General features: G+C 32.2%; 2 protein-coding genes and 2 pseudogenes across 2 annotated transcripts; 2 read left to right on the top strand and 2 right to left on the bottom strand.

Moving 5' to 3' along the window:
• Positions 1-200: 200 nt before the first annotated feature.
• LOC131174449 (putative CCR4-associated factor 1 homolog 8) lies at positions 201-3599 on the top strand (annotated as a pseudogene).
• A 1130-nt stretch (positions 3600-4729) lies between these two features.
• Positions 4730-5945, bottom strand: LOC131168842 (uncharacterized). Its single transcript, XM_058137792.1, has 2 exons — positions 5707-5945; positions 4730-5297 (listed from the first exon to the last, which is right to left on the bottom strand). The coding sequence occupies exons 1-2, from the start codon at positions 5803-5805 to the stop codon at positions 5163-5165; spliced, it is 234 nt and encodes a 77-aa protein (XP_057993775.1). The 5' UTR covers positions 5806-5945; the 3' UTR covers positions 4730-5162.
• A 4051-nt stretch (positions 5946-9996) lies between these two features.
• LOC110640885 (putative CCR4-associated factor 1 homolog 8) lies at positions 9997-11986 on the top strand (annotated as a pseudogene).
• Positions 11987-12287: 301 nt separating this feature from the next.
• Positions 12288-13516, bottom strand: LOC110640891 (uncharacterized). Its single transcript, XM_021792433.2, has 3 exons — positions 13274-13516; positions 12726-12862; positions 12288-12520 (listed from the first exon to the last, which is right to left on the bottom strand). Exons 1-2 carry the CDS (start codon positions 13370-13372, stop codon positions 12728-12730), a joined length of 234 nt encoding a protein of 77 aa, XP_021648125.1. The 5' UTR covers positions 13373-13516; the 3' UTR covers positions 12288-12520; positions 12726-12727.
• Positions 13517-15361: the final 1845 nt, after the last annotated feature.

The following is a 15361-nucleotide window of genomic DNA, read 5'->3' as shown; positions in this document are numbered from 1 at the left end:
GTCCTTCAGGGTAGACACGGCTTGAGTTCTTCGCTGAGACCCCGATTGGGTTATTAAGTGAAAGTCAGAGCTGAGTTCTTCGCTGGCACAGGTTGGATTTAAGAGAGCTGTATAGGGGATCAGCTCCCATATATTATGATTGATATTACTGGGTGTGTGAGTGCTCCAAATTACCTTTTTGATGTTATGATGTAAAATTATTGCTGGTGTTGCATTTCACTCTACAGGGTGCATTAGTTTTAGATAGTTATAGAGATTATGGTTAAAATTGATATTTTACTCTCTGAGTCGAACGCTCACTCCGGTTCACCATATTTTTTCAGGCCACAGGAGGAGACATTTTTCAAAATAACCTGTCCCTTTCCTCTCAGGTTATGAAAAGATTACTTAATTGTATTATTATTCTCTTAATTTGTAATTTAGGACTCCGCATGTACTAGTAGTAGTATTAATCCTGTCAGGGACTGCGTGAATTTAAGTTTTTGTATTAATAAATGAAAATTTTTTATGAGTTTTAAATAGTTTGTAAATGATGTAACAGGGTTGAGCTGGACTCCCCTAATTTCAGTTTCTGATAATTACTGGATTAAGTTGGCCCGAAATGAAATTATAATAGTTTATTTTAAATTATTTTATATGCATATTGGGCCTAAATTGTGGGCCTGGTTATGAATTTGAGAACAGTAAGGCTTACTACGGGCCTCGGGAGCTTTATGCCGGCCCAGGTCCTAGTGCCGGTCCGGCCCATAAGTTAGGTCGTGACATATTAAATCTTAACTAGAAACATGCAAGAAATTTATCATGTTGTGTACATAAAAAAAAAAATAGAGTTAAATATTATATCTTTAGTATCATTGGAAGTTATAAGCTAGTGGAAAATTTCAAGTGTTGTTAGAAATAGGAAAATTTGTGAGTGGAGGGATGGATTTAAGTTTTATATCTTAATTGCTAGGTGGATAATGAAGTATTTAAAGTATGATGTGATTATTGTGGAGCTATTAATGGAGATTAATTGTATTCAAATTAGCAAGAATTTTGATGTAGTAAAGGAAAGGAATTTTGGCATGAAATGTTAAAGGAGAAAGAAATATATATTAAAGGGAGGAGGAGAAATAAATGAAGAAAAGGTGGAATATATTATATTATTTTGTATAGGTTTTGGAAAGACATTTTAAAGTTATTTATGATATGTGGTAAATGGTTGAGGGCTTGTTAAGCTGTTGAAATTTTGGGGAATGTTCGAATTATGCTAAAGTGCTGCTGGTTTTCTTTAAAAAAAAAAAAATTCGTACACCAATCATTCATTTACATCTCACCATCCTCATTCTAGAATTTAAATATCCTTCCTTAATGTACTTTACTTTCTTTAACTTTAGGAGAAGATCCAGCTTTATAGTAGATATTAGGGGTGCTCCAGCGGTCTAGATCTGTCTTCAGTACAGGTGAGTGGATAAATATATAACTTTGGTATTTTATTAACTGTAAATTATTTATATTATTCTTAATTTCAATTATGTAAATGAGAACAGAAAATAGTAATTTCATGTTTTATTATTGAATAAAATGAAATTTGAAATTACAGCTGAATAAATGGCTGAATACACTCAATATATGCACTGAATAGATAACACCTTAATGACGGATAATTTAATTTTAGCTCAGTATATATTTATATTTTCTTTGGGACAGCACTTGATTCACATATAGCCTTTGGGGCGTATATTAGGTGGTCACTTTTTGGGGGTAGCTCTGCACATGTATATGACCAGTATATTTATCGCTCTTGGGTTATTTTTATCATCATTGAGCCCAAGATGCCAACATTACTCTCAGGCTGCCAGAGTCTATTATTGTGCCTGAGATGCCAGAATTATCTACAGGAAGTATATTGCGAGTGTATGAGGATATTGCAGATTTCAAGATTTTAATATATTTGTTTCAGCAATATTGTTGCAACATGAATTGTGTTTTAACTCAGCTATATGATCTAGATTAAATGATATTTATTCAGCTGACCTATTTTAATACAGCAGAATTGATACTATTAAATACCAGAACCTTATATATTCATCATTTGTTATTTATTTATCCGCTCACCAAGTAATTGTACTCACTCTTTTAATTTTTAATATTTCAGATTCTTTTGTTAATTCCATCAATAGCAGCCTCCCTTTCAATGTTATCCTCTCTTCCACTTCACCAACTGCAGAGTATAGTGGAGGTCGGGCCAATATGCTTCTTTTGGATATTTATTTTGTTATAGTTTGCAGTACATATGTATAGACAGCTATAAGTTTGAATTGTAAATATTCTCTTTTGATCCTCAAAGAGGATGTATTTGTAGTTGTGTATTTAAATATGTTTGATGGGCATGGAGCCCTGTTTTGTATGCAAGATGTATTTTAACAGGTTTCCCATGCTCATTTAGCTTTCCCATGTTCATTTAGCTATAGATTTAGGAGAACCTCTGTCAGTTTTTCAGGTTACATTAATATCTATAGGTTAGAGATGGGTGTGACAATATCAAATTTATATTTGTCAAAAGAAGTTCTTTATTTTTAACTAGCCTTGTTCCAAGTGAAAAAATGAGATGGGGATTAGGCAAGTTTGGGCGTGTAATCTCAGGGAAGAACTGCACACAATGGATGTGGCCTTGCACCACCACAAGGTGGTTTCCATGGACTCGGAGTTCCCTGGATTTCTTCGGAAAACCCATCGCCGGTCTGATGAGTTATCGGCATTTGCTGATATGAAGTTCAACGTTGATAACATGAAAATTATCCAACTGGGTATTGCACTTTCCGATGAGAATGGAATTATCGCTGGAACTTGGGAGTTTAATTTCAAGTTCTTGATAGAAACGGAGGTTTTTTATGATCCTAAGTCCATTGAGTTTCTAAAGTAAAGGGGAATTGATTTTTAGGAGCTGAGGATTAATGGGATCGACCAGCTGTTTTTCTCAAACATGTTTACTCATGTTTTAAGCAGACGTAGAGACTTGAAGTGGCTAACTTTTCACGGGCTATATGACTCGGCCTACATGGTAAAGCTGGTTACCAAGAAACCACTGCCCGTATCTATGTTGGATTTCACTGAGATTATTGCCACGTTATTTGGGTGCTGTGAGTTGGATGTCAAGTACATGGCACGATTCTACGATGACCTGCACAGGGGTGAGCTTGGATTGGAGAAATTGGCTAAGATTCTAGGAGACAAGCGAGTTGGAGGGTCTCATCAAGCAGGATCTGATAGTCTATTAACAGCTCGTGTGTTCGCCAGGATGAAGACGATGTATGGGATAGAGGAATCTAGATTTGTGGGATTCTTGTATGGCGTCACCTCTAGGATTTGCGAACCAGTGCGTACGCAAGTCCTTCCTACTTTTCCTTGCTACTGTCAACCAGGGATTCCTCAGCTATGTCAAGTGCTCCCAGCTTCTCGCTATTATCGGCCAATGATTCATGGTGTCTTCCTTCATCCACCGATCATTCAGCATCAGTATAGGGTTCAGTAAATTCTTTGTACAAGGATGTGGTCTTTTCTTCGAGTAATTATATGTTATATAGGATTTTGTTGTAGTTTTCCTTTATATATTTTTATCATAGCACATATATGATTAGAACGCTTACAAGCACAATCAACAAAAATTTTTATAAAGAGGGGTATTTCTATTCAAGTAATAAATATAACATATTGGCATGTGCAATTACCTAGAAAATTTAATCATTTTTCTGATTTTCTCTTGTTAATTTCCTGAATTTTATTTCATTTACTGGAATTTTATAGAGGATCATGTCACAAGGTATTGGCATGTGTTAAATTAACTATCAAACATGTACTAGAGTTTAAGGCTTTACATCCTTCAATCAAAAGGAATCTAGAGGAAATTCGGCTTAATATGGTCAATGTCGAAGGGCAACTCAGGTTAATTCTTTCAGCTGTAATCCTTATTGGCATGCGCCAAAGTTTTTTTCCTTTTCTCTTCTTTGGGAGGTGTTCTCAATTCTTGAATTTTTATTGAGGCTACTTTTATCACTTCTTATAACCAAAAAATTTTAAAGAGACATGAAACAAGAGAGGAAAATTTGACAAAAATGATACCCAATTGCGATCACTAATCATGTTTGCATGACTGGTTATTTCAATATATGAAAGCAGCTCAGAGCCCAATGAAGACGCTTGATGGGGAATGGAAAGAAGGGAAATCCAATCAATGCATTACATGTACTTCGCAGCTTTGCGTTGCTTTCCTTTTTTCGCCTTTTCTTTCTAACTGAGTCGATAACTGGGTCTGTCACTAGCTAGCTAGTTTCCTCTGAACTATAATATAGTCAAATAAATGTGGGCCATTTGAAGCATATGTTTATTTCCTTATGGCATAGAGAGAAGCAATGAAATTTAATTGGAAGATCAATGAATTGTGCATAGGACCTTTTCGTAGAAATTGTGATAAATATCAGAAGAGTATTGGAAAAGATAGGGTAGTCGCGTTGCATATTTGTCAAAAGAAGTTCTTTACTTTTAACTAGCCTTGTTCAGAAGAATCACCTAAAGAAATTCTTTCTTGGAAAATAAAAATCATGGCAACCGCTCAATGGTTTTCCAAGGGATGATATCAAATTCATATTTGTCAACATAAGTTCTTTATCTTTAACTATCCTTGTTCAGAAGAACCACCTAAAGAAATTCTTTCTCAGAAAATAAAAAGCATGGCAACCGCTCAATGGTATTCCAAGGGAAGATATCAAATCATATTGCTTACCACCAGGTTGATCATGTTATTAAACAACTAGTGTTGAATAACTCAATTGATAATTTATACAAGCAAGAGGAAGACAAATCAATTAATTTATAGACTATCATGTAACAGATATCAGCAAAACAAACAGCTCTTTTCTCATAAAAGATCAATAATATTCTTCTGTTTTGGTGTCACAACCACAACAGTTTCAGCTTAGGGACCTGTTGAAGACAAAGATATCACTACGATTTGTAATTCATGAATGCTGGAATTCAATTCAATTGAATTTAATTACATGAATGCAACATAAATTTGACCCAAACGACGAATGTTAAGTCAAACAAGCAAGAATGTTGAAGGAATAAGCCTGTATATTTTGCCTCTAAAATAGCTTGATGCGCTCTTGAACCAAAACTAACCTTCAGTATTGAGAGCTATCAAACACCCACGGCTCATGCAAGAACAGCTCCCGCCCATTCATTTGCACCGTCCCGGCAGCTATATCTTCTGCACGTTTCCTAGCTGCTTCAGCTTTTCTAGCTGAGGCATCTGCATCCTGCAAGTGCAAAGTATATTACGATATTGCTATAATTATACATGGAAAAGTACATGATGCCCAGGTTGTGTCTCTGCAAGACCAAAGTGCTCCTCTTCTCAGAAATATTCACGATTAATCTTCCGAATATCAATTTTCCACAAAGCAAATTGCTAAATTAGGATTCTATCGAGTGACTCTTAATCATATAAATGGATATTAGAGGAAAAATGAATCGATTGGCTAATTTCTTCGCAACACTTCAAGTGCTTTCTTCAGAATCCATTACCACAGGACAACCCAGTCTCCCAGTAGTTAAAAGAATTTCTTTGAAATAGATTTGAACTCAAAGAAAAACAGACAAATGGACGCATCACAGAAAGAGAAACCCTAGAAAGAGAGACAGAATTAAGAAGGGAAAAAATAAGACCTTTCGGCGTTTCCAGGTGAGGAACTCTGTCTCTGTTATGGGATGAGACCTTGGCTGCTCATTTGCTTGCTTTCCCTTCTGCTCTTCTTCTGCTCCCATGATCTTCTTTAGGTTTTCTTATCTACCCTAACCCAAACAGATTGTTGGCGGATGGGAAGGCGGCCTTCTTACACATCGAAGTCTGAAAACCGGGGACGAACGACTTCATTCAAACCCAGGCCTCGCCATCCTTCGTGGGCCGCCCTGTTTGGTAAATTGAAAAAAAAAAGCTCAATATTATAAAAAATCTAAAACTTTTAAATTAAGTCAAAATTAATATAAAAAAAATTGGCTATAATTATAAGTCAAAATTAATAAAAAAAATTGACCATAATTATAAAAATGTGTAAAATTTACTATTTATTATGACCCAATGGAGATTTGGAGCACTAAGATGTGACAAAATAATATTTAACTTTAATAATTAAAAAATTCAAAACTTTTCTACTTTTATTAATTATAGACAATTCTATAAGTTTATTTCATTTATAATTAATTGACTGATTTTTATTTAATTTGATCAAGATTAATATTTTATTATTCAATATAATTGTAAAAAATAAATATTTATATTATTTAGTATAACAAAAAAACAATACTCCTATCTCTCTCATTTTTTTTGGTATTTACAAAATTTATTTATGAAAATAGATAAATTTTTATTTATTTAAAATTAAAAATATTCCTCCACTCATCTCCCTTTCTTCCTATCCATTGTCATCCAACAATATGTAAATATACACCCTCCATCCACCTTTCTTCCTCTAAATAATATCTCTCACTCTCTCTCTCTCTCTCTCTCTCTCCACCCACCATCAATCAATAATACATAGACATTCAACCACTTGTTTATTATTATTATTATTATTATTATTATTATTATTATTATTAAAATGATGAATATTGTTATTATTGACATTTTTTACATGAATTTTTTATTTTTAAACAAAAAAATGAGGGGTGAGAAATGGGAAAATTATTTTTTTTTACTCTACTAAGTAGCATAAATATTATTTTTACAATTTTATTAGGTAATAAAATATTAATTTTTGATCAAATTAGATTAAAATTAGTCAATTGGCTATAAACGAAACAAACTTATAGAATGAGCTATAATTGATAAAAGTTAAAAAGTTTTAGATTTTTTTAATTATTAAAGTTATGCCACGTCAGCAATAACATAAAAAATAATAATATTTTTGCTACTTCTGCCATCACGTCAAAAGTTTCTACCACGTCACCTGCCACATTAGTAACAACATATTGAAAAGTATTATTTTTGCCACGTCAGTTGTGATGTCAATGTTTTCAAATCCCCAATTTTGATGGAGTTATAATAAATAGTAAACTCTTAAATTAGGCCAAAATTGATAAAAAAAATTGGTTATAATTAAAAAATGCCTAAGTTTTAGATTTTTTTTAAATGTTAAGCCATAAAAATAATAAAGACGAAGTTAGTCAATTACTTTTATTTAAATGACAATAAAATTATCACCGACGATCTTAACCATGTCTCTAAAAGTGTTTATGATTGTGATAGTTATAGTGTTTGGTTGTGATTCTGATATGGCTTTAGCAATGAATCGAAATTGAAATACATTTTTAATTTTTTGAATTTTGAAATCAAATTTGAAATTAAATTTTGGTTTTGATTTTGATTTAGTTCTAAATAATTTCAATATGATTTTTGTTTCATTTCAATTTTAATTTTGGCTCTAATTCTATTTTAAATCTTTATTTTTGTACTAAAATTTATAATTTTTTTCATTTTAAAATAGTAAAAATAATCTTAAATTTCTAATATCAAAACAACAATAAAAATAATAACTCTAATATTAAAACAAAAAATTAATATAAAAAATATATTATACATATTTCTTAATAAATAAAAATATTATATTATTTTCTATATATTTTTTAATTATATACATCCTACTTAGATTACTTAGTCACGTTGCTCAGTTAAAAGGTCAAAGAGTCTATTTAACTTGGTCAAAGAGTGACACGGCTGGCCAAATGTCAGAGCAAGATATGACTCAGTCAGCATAACCGAATAGTAGCTCAAACCAACATAATGGTCCACGTTGCCATGATAGCTTGAATAAACTAACTAATAAGGATCATATATCTAACATGAGATATGTTCGTCAAGGATTTTGGGACCACAGTCAAACAATACCAAGAATCTTGCAGCCACCTACAATGGTAAATAAACGTTAGCCTATGTATATGAGAGTAATGCCAAAAATCAAGTACACTTACTTTGTCCATCTCATTACAATATTCTCTATATACATTACTCTTAAATTCTTATCACTAACTTAGAGTTGGAATAGTTGTCCAAGGGCAACTTATATCATTCTTAAATCGGTCAAATTAAGGACCTCACAGCAATATCATATACATTATAATCTTAATTACGTGTGTGTGTGTGTATATATATATATATATATATATATAATTTTATTAAAATTATAAATTATATATAAAAAAATATATGTATAAAATTGGTTTTTCAATTTGGTTTCATTTTTTTTTTAGTTTTGATATGATATTGATTCAGTTTTTAATAGAGAACCAAAACTAAATTAAAAAATTAAATATAAGTTTGGTTCGATTTTTATAATAATAATTTTTTTAATTCCGACATAATATGTTACAGTTCTTCTATTTGGAACTTTCAAGAATAACGCACGGCGCTAGTTACAGTCACTATGTGATTGTGAGGCTTTCATGGCAATGAAATAAACCAAAATTTGTTGTGGAGAAAAATACCAAACTAAAACATGTAGTTTGAAAATCTATCTTAAATTTTTGGTCTGATTTATTAAGCAATTTCAATTTATCAGTTAATATTTAAAGTTTTATTATTAAAAAATATAAATTATAATAGATTATATTTATCATATCATGTCACTTTTTTATATTATTTTTAAATTAAAAGAATATTAAAAGATTAGTTCAAATTTTATATTATTTTTAAATTAAAAGAATATTAAAGGATTAGTTCAAACGACAAGGGAGATTTATTCAACTTGAACTGTTTGAAGCTTAAATCCATCTACAAATGTATCCCAAGCTTTATCCTCAACATAAGTGCAATAAGAGTGCTTGTAAATATGTGTGAGTGTGAAAAGTATAGTATTTACTATCGAGCACGTGTGATTAACCTATCTTAACATCCTTTTTAACCACGAAACAAAGTTTATAATATAATTTAATTATAAAATATCAAAATGGCTAAATGTACCATTTCACACCTAAATTTTGTCAAAAAAAATATCATGACATTTTGAACATTTAAAAAGTTTTATGACACATTTTAGCTCCCATAAATATCTCAAGATACATATCAAAAATAAAATTAAGATATCATTCGAATTCTAGTCAGTAAATTGTCACATCAGCAGACCAAAAGATATATTAATTCTACATTATAAGAGTCAAAGTGTATTATGGAGCATTTGCAGCAGTTGAAGTATGTCATATGACGTTTTAAAAATTCAATACGCCACAAAGATTTTTTAGTAAAATTCAGGGGTTAACTTGCATATTATGCCTATCAAAATCAATAATCGTATACTTTATAGATACATTCCAAAACTGAGTTAGGACCATTTAAAAATAATAATAATAATAATAAAAACAAAAGGCATATGCATAGTCTTAGCTAGTCTGCATATAAAGCCTCTCTAACCTGGTTTTCTAAGCTTTTCTGCTCACAAACTTTACCAGCACTCACAAACTTAGGAGCTCCTCAACACATGCTCGACCAAAATTAGCAATTAAATAAGGCCACTGACATAAGTCCAAAGTTGGACTTTCAAAAGCATTCCAAGTCTATTTTAAATTTGGACGCCTCTTGCGATTGAAATTTTTATTTTTTATTTTTAAATTCTAACTAAACTTCCTATATAAATATTAACAGCAAAATATTCAATTTAATCTTTGTATTTTTTGAAATTTTTATTTTGTTAATTTTTAATTTTTTTTATCTACTTTTATCTAACAATTTCAATTAAAGTTCAATTTAACTTAAAAATTAGAATTTATAGATTAAATTTTTTAATTTTTTGATTTAAATAAAATAATCAAGAAGTTTAATTTCTTGATTTCAAAGTTAAATTTCTTGATTTAAGCCTCAAATTAAAAGGTTTAACTTATTTTCATAATTTATAAACTAAAATAAGCTTAAATTAAAATTTATGAATTTAATTCGATAATAAATTAAAATTATGCTAAATTAAACTCCATGTGGGCTAAATTGAGCTTTAAGCCCAATATTAACTTCTAATTCTAATTGACTTAGGACTCTCATCTTTATTCCTATTCCAATCGGGAATGGGAACATTATATAAGGAGACAACTTTAATGATTTATTCCATTCATTTTTCTTCTACTTTTTATCAGGAACTGAGAGATCACTGCGAGATGGGGATTAGGCAAGTTTGGGCGTGTAATCTCATGGAAGAACTGCGAAAAATGGATGCGGCGTTGCACCACCACAAGGTGGTTTCCATGGACTCGGAGTTCCCTGGATTTCTTCGGAAAACCCCTCGCCGGTCTGATGAGTTATCAGCATTCGCTGATATGAAGTTCAACGTTGATAACATGAAAATTATCCAACTGGGCATTACACTTTCCGATGAGAATGGAATTGTCGCTGGAACATGGGAGTTTAATTTCAAGTTCTTGATAGAAACGGAGGTTTTTTATGATCCTAAGTCCATTGAGTTTCTAAAGGAAAGTGGAATTGATTTTGAGGAGCTGAGGATTAATGGGATCGACCAGCTGTTTTTCTCAAACATGTTCACTCATGTTTTAAGCAGACATAGAGACTTGAAGTGGCTAACTTTTCATGGGCTATATGACTTGGCCTACATGGTGAAGCTGGTTACCAAGAAACCACTGCCCGTATCTATGTTGGATTTCACTGAGATTATTGCCACGGTATTTGGGTGCTGTGTGTTGGATGTCAAGTACATGGCACGATTCTACGATGACCTGCACAGGGGTGAGCTTGGATTGGAGAAATTGGCTAAGATTCTAGGAGTCAAGCGAATTGGCGGCTCTCATCAAGCAGGATCTGATAGTCTATTAACAGCTCGTGTGTTCGCCAGGATGAAGACGATGTATGGGATAGAGGAATCTAGATTTGTGGGGATCTTGTATGGCGTCACCACTAGGATTTGCGAACCAGTGCGTACGCAAGTCCTTCCTACTTTTCCTCGCTGCTGTGAACCAGGGATTCCTCAGCTATGTCAAGTGCTCCCAGCTTCTCGCTGTTGTCAGCCAATGATTCATGGTGTCTTCCTCTATCCACCAATCATTCAGCATCAGTATAGAGTTCTGTAGATTCCTTGTACAAAGATGTGGTATTTTCTTCCAGTAACTATATGTTATTTAGGAATTTGTTGTAGTTTTCTTTCATATATTTTTATCATAGCACATATATGATTGAAACGATAACAAACACAATAAAGAAAAATTGTTAGAAAGAGGGGTATTTCTATTCAAGTAATAAATATAACATATTGGCATGTGTAATTACCTAGAAAATTTAATCATTTTTCTGATTTTCTCTTGTTAATTTCCTGCATGGATCATGTCACAAGGTATTGGCATGTGTTAAATTAAATATCAAACATGCACTAGAGTTTAAGGCTTTACATCCTTGAATCAAAAGTAATCTAGAGGAAATTTGGCTTAATATGGTCAATGTCGAATGGCAACTCAGGTTAATTCTTTCAGCTGTAATCCTTATTGGCATGCGCCAAAGTTTTTATCCTTTTCTCTTCTTTGGGAAGTGTTCTCAATTCTTGAATTTTTATTGAGGCTACTTTTATCACTTCTTATAACCAAAAAATTTTAAAGAGACATGAAACAAGAGAGTAAAATTTGACAAAAATGATACCCAATTGCGATCACTAATCATGTTTGTATGACTGGTTATTTCAATATATGAAAGCAGCTCAGAGCCCAACGAAGACGCTTGATGGGGAATGGAAAGAAGGGAAATCCAATCAATGCATTACATGTACTTCGCAGCTTTGCGTTGCCTTCCTTTTTTCACCTTTTCTTTCTAACTGAGTCGATAACTGGGTCTGTCTCTAGCTAGCTAGTTTCCTCTGAACTATAATATAGTCAAATAAATGTGGGCCATTTGAAGCATATGTTTATTTCCTTATGGCATACAGAGAAGCAAGGAAATTTAATTGGATGATCAATGAATTGTGCATAGGACCTTTACGTAGAAATTGTGATAAAGATCAGAAGAGTATTGGAAAAGACAGGGTGGTCGCGTTGCACATTTGTCAAAAGAACTTCTTTCCTTTTGACTAGCCTTGTTCAGAAGAATCACCTAAAGAAATTCTTTCTTGGAAAATAAAAATCATGGCAACCGCTCAATGGTTTTCCAAGGGATGATATCAAATTCATATTTGTCAAGATAAGTTCTTTATCTTTAACCATCCTTGTTCAGAAGAACCACCTAAAGAAATTCTTTCTCGGAAAATAAAAAGCATGGCAACCGCTCAATGGTATTCCAAGGGAAGATATCAAATCATATAGCTTACCACCAGGTTGATCATGTCATTAAACAACTAGTGTTGAATAACTCAATTGATAATTTATACAAGCAAGAGGAAGACAAATCAATTAATTTATAGACTATCATGTAACTGATATCAGCAAAACAAACAGCTCTTTTCTCATAAAAGATCAATAATATTCTTCTGTTTTGGTGTCACAACCACAACAGTTTCAGCTTAGGGACCTGTTGAAGACAAAGATATCACTACGATTTGTAATTCATGAATGCTGGAATTCAATTCAATTGAATTCTTGGGTTAATTACATGAATGCAACATAAATTTGACCCAAACGGCGAATGTTAAGTCAAACAAGCAAGAATGTTGAAGGAATAAGCCTGTATATTTTGCCTCTAAAATAGCTTGATGCGTTCTTGAACCAAAACTAACCTTCAGTATTGAGAGCTATCAAACACCCAAGGCTCATGCAAGAACAGCTCCCGCCCATTCATTTGCACCGTCCCGGCAGCTATATCTTCTGCACGTTTCCTAGCTGCTTCAGCTTTTCTAGCTGAGGCATCTGCATCCTGCAAGTGCAAAGTATATTACGATATTGCTATAATTATACATGGAAAAGTACATGATGCCCAGGTTGTGTCTCTGCAAGACCAAAGTGCTCCTCTTCTCAGAAATATTCACGATTAATCTTCCGAATATCAATTTTCCACAAAGCAAATTGCTAAATTAGGATTCTATCGAGTGACTCTTAATCATATAAATGGATATTAGAGGAAAAATGAATCGATTGGCTAATTTCTTCGCAACACTTCAAGTGCTTTCTTCAGAATCCATTACCACAGGACAACCCAGTCTCCCAGTAGTTAAAAGAATTTCTTTGAAATAGATTTGAACTCAAAGAAAAACAGACAAATGGACGCATCACAGAAAGAGAAACCCTAGAAAGAGAGAGACAGAATTAAGAAGGGGAAAAATAAGACCTTTCGGCGTTTCCAGGTGAGGAACTCTGTCTCTGTTATGGGATGAGACCTTGGCTGCTCATTTGCTTGCTTTCCCTTCTGCTCTTCTTCTGTTCCCATGATCTTCTTAGGTTTTCTTATCTACCCTTACCCAAACAGATTGTTGGCGGATGGGAAGGCGGCCTTCTTACACATCGAAGTCTGAAAACCGGGGACGAACGACTTCATTCAAACCCAGGCCTCGCCATCCTTCGTGGGCCGCCCTGTTTGGTAAATTGAAAAAAAAAAAAAAGCTCAGTATTATAAAAAATCTAAAACTTTTAAATTAGGTCAAAATTAATAAAAAAAAAAAATTGGCCATAATTATAAGTTAAAATTAAAAAAAAAATTACCATAATTATAAAAATACATAAAATTTACTATTTATTATGACCCGATCAAAATGGAGATTTGGAGCAATAAGATGTGACAAAATAATATTTAACTTTAATAATTAAAAAATTCAAAACTTTTCTACTTTTGTTAATCGTAGACAATTCTATAATATTATTTCATTTATAGTTAAATTCGTATTGATCCATTTATGACACAATTATAATTGTGTCGTGTCACGGGTTAACCCTCTAATTCGACTTGACACGTTTATGATACAATTTAATATTTGTGTCACATATTGACCTGTGATCCACTAACTCATTTAACTCACTATGACCCATGAACCCACTTATGTTGGTGTTAAATGGGTTAAGTAGTGTTAAACTGTATTAAATGGGTTATTTCGTGTTAAATGAGTCGTATCGTATTGAATACACCTAATATAATTTAATAGTAATCGTTTCGTGTCGTGTAACCTGTATAATAAAAGGATTGTGTTCGTGTTTAAATTTGATATGATTTGTTAATCGTGTCATGTTCGTGTCGACCTTAATCGTATTCTTGTCGCGTATTGACACGACACGAATACGACCCATCAACCCAAATTGACACCCCTAATTTAATTAATTGTTGATTTTGGTAGAGCATGTGTTGAGGAGCTCCTAAGTTTGCGAGTGCTGGTAAAGTTTGTGAGCACAGGCCGATTTGTGGGATTTGGCCATAGTGGCCATAGTGTGGCAGAGAATTTGTGAGGGTTAGAAAAGTATTAGAGGTTGTAAATTTTTTATTAGTGAATTTATTAGTGGAATATATTTATGTTCAATTATGTTAAATTTTATGTGTTCTTTTAATTTGTATAGGTGTGATTTTCAAATAAGTATTAGAGAGCAATTATAGAGTACTATGGTAATGTGTAAACTATAAAGAAACAAAACAAGTGCACAAAACATAATATTTATGTAGTTTACCCTTTTTACATAGAACTACATTTATGGACATGTCATTTTCTACTATTGATAAAATATAATAATCTATTATAAGTTCAAAATCATCTACTCATCATTATAATAAATATATTAGTTAATTTTTCTTATTCTCCTCTATACATAACCCAATGCATTTACTACTTTAAGTATTTTACATACCATAAAGATGTCTTCGATTGCAATAGGTTATAATCCCTTCCTTTTGTATTATGCCTTTTCTCCACTTTAAGCTAAAACTTCTTTTTTTTTTTTTTCTGTAGGAATACAATGGACAAGCCCTTCATCAATGGCAGAGGCACTCTTCAGCAATTGACCAAACCCTTATTTGCAATGGTAAAAGGTCCTCTTCATGGGCAAAGTCATCTCTATGAGCAAAGCTAAATAACTTTTCTGAAATATACTTCTATTTATAGTGTTAGTCATTCAAATCCTAATTTAATTAGGAATCTAACTCAATTTAAGAATAACACTATAATAGAAGTTCTATTGTATATAGGAAATATTTTTTCACTCCATTAATGAATATTTCTTCCACCAAATTAGTAAAATGTCTCTTTAAATCTAAATGAAATTTTGAGTCACAAATCTAACGCCCTTTTAATGCAATGGCATGGTTTCCTTAAACCATGTGGACAATTAATTGTTTTTCTTTTTTCTCTTGTTAAGATTTTTTTTCTCTTGTGATGCGCCTAAAATCTCTTTTATTATTATTATTATTATTATTATTATTATTATTATTATTATTATT

Source organism: Hevea brasiliensis, chromosome 16 (assembly GCF_030052815.1).
Source record: "Hevea brasiliensis isolate MT/VB/25A 57/8 chromosome 16, ASM3005281v1, whole genome shotgun sequence".
Taxonomy (NCBI): Eukaryota; Viridiplantae; Streptophyta; class Magnoliopsida; order Malpighiales; family Euphorbiaceae; genus Hevea; species Hevea brasiliensis.
Note: the sequence above shows the minus strand (reverse complement) of the source record. Positions and strands in the feature narration are given on the sequence as shown.

Coding starts and splice junctions, on each gene's coding strand:
- LOC131168842 (XM_058137792.1), bottom strand. CDS start 5,805: ATGGGAGCAGAAGAAGAGCAGAAGGGAAAGCAAGCAAATGAGCAGCCA. Junction 5,298..5,706: donor TCACCTGGAAACGCCGAAAG/GTCTTATTTTTT, acceptor TTGCACTTGCAG/GATGCAGATGCCTCAGCTAG.
- LOC110640891 (XM_021792433.2), bottom strand. CDS start 13,372: ATGGGAACAGAAGAAGAGCAGAAGGGAAAGCAAGCAAATGAGCAGCCA. Junction 12,863..13,273: donor TCACCTGGAAACGCCGAAAG/GTCTTATTTTTC, acceptor TTGCACTTGCAG/GATGCAGATGCCTCAGCTAG.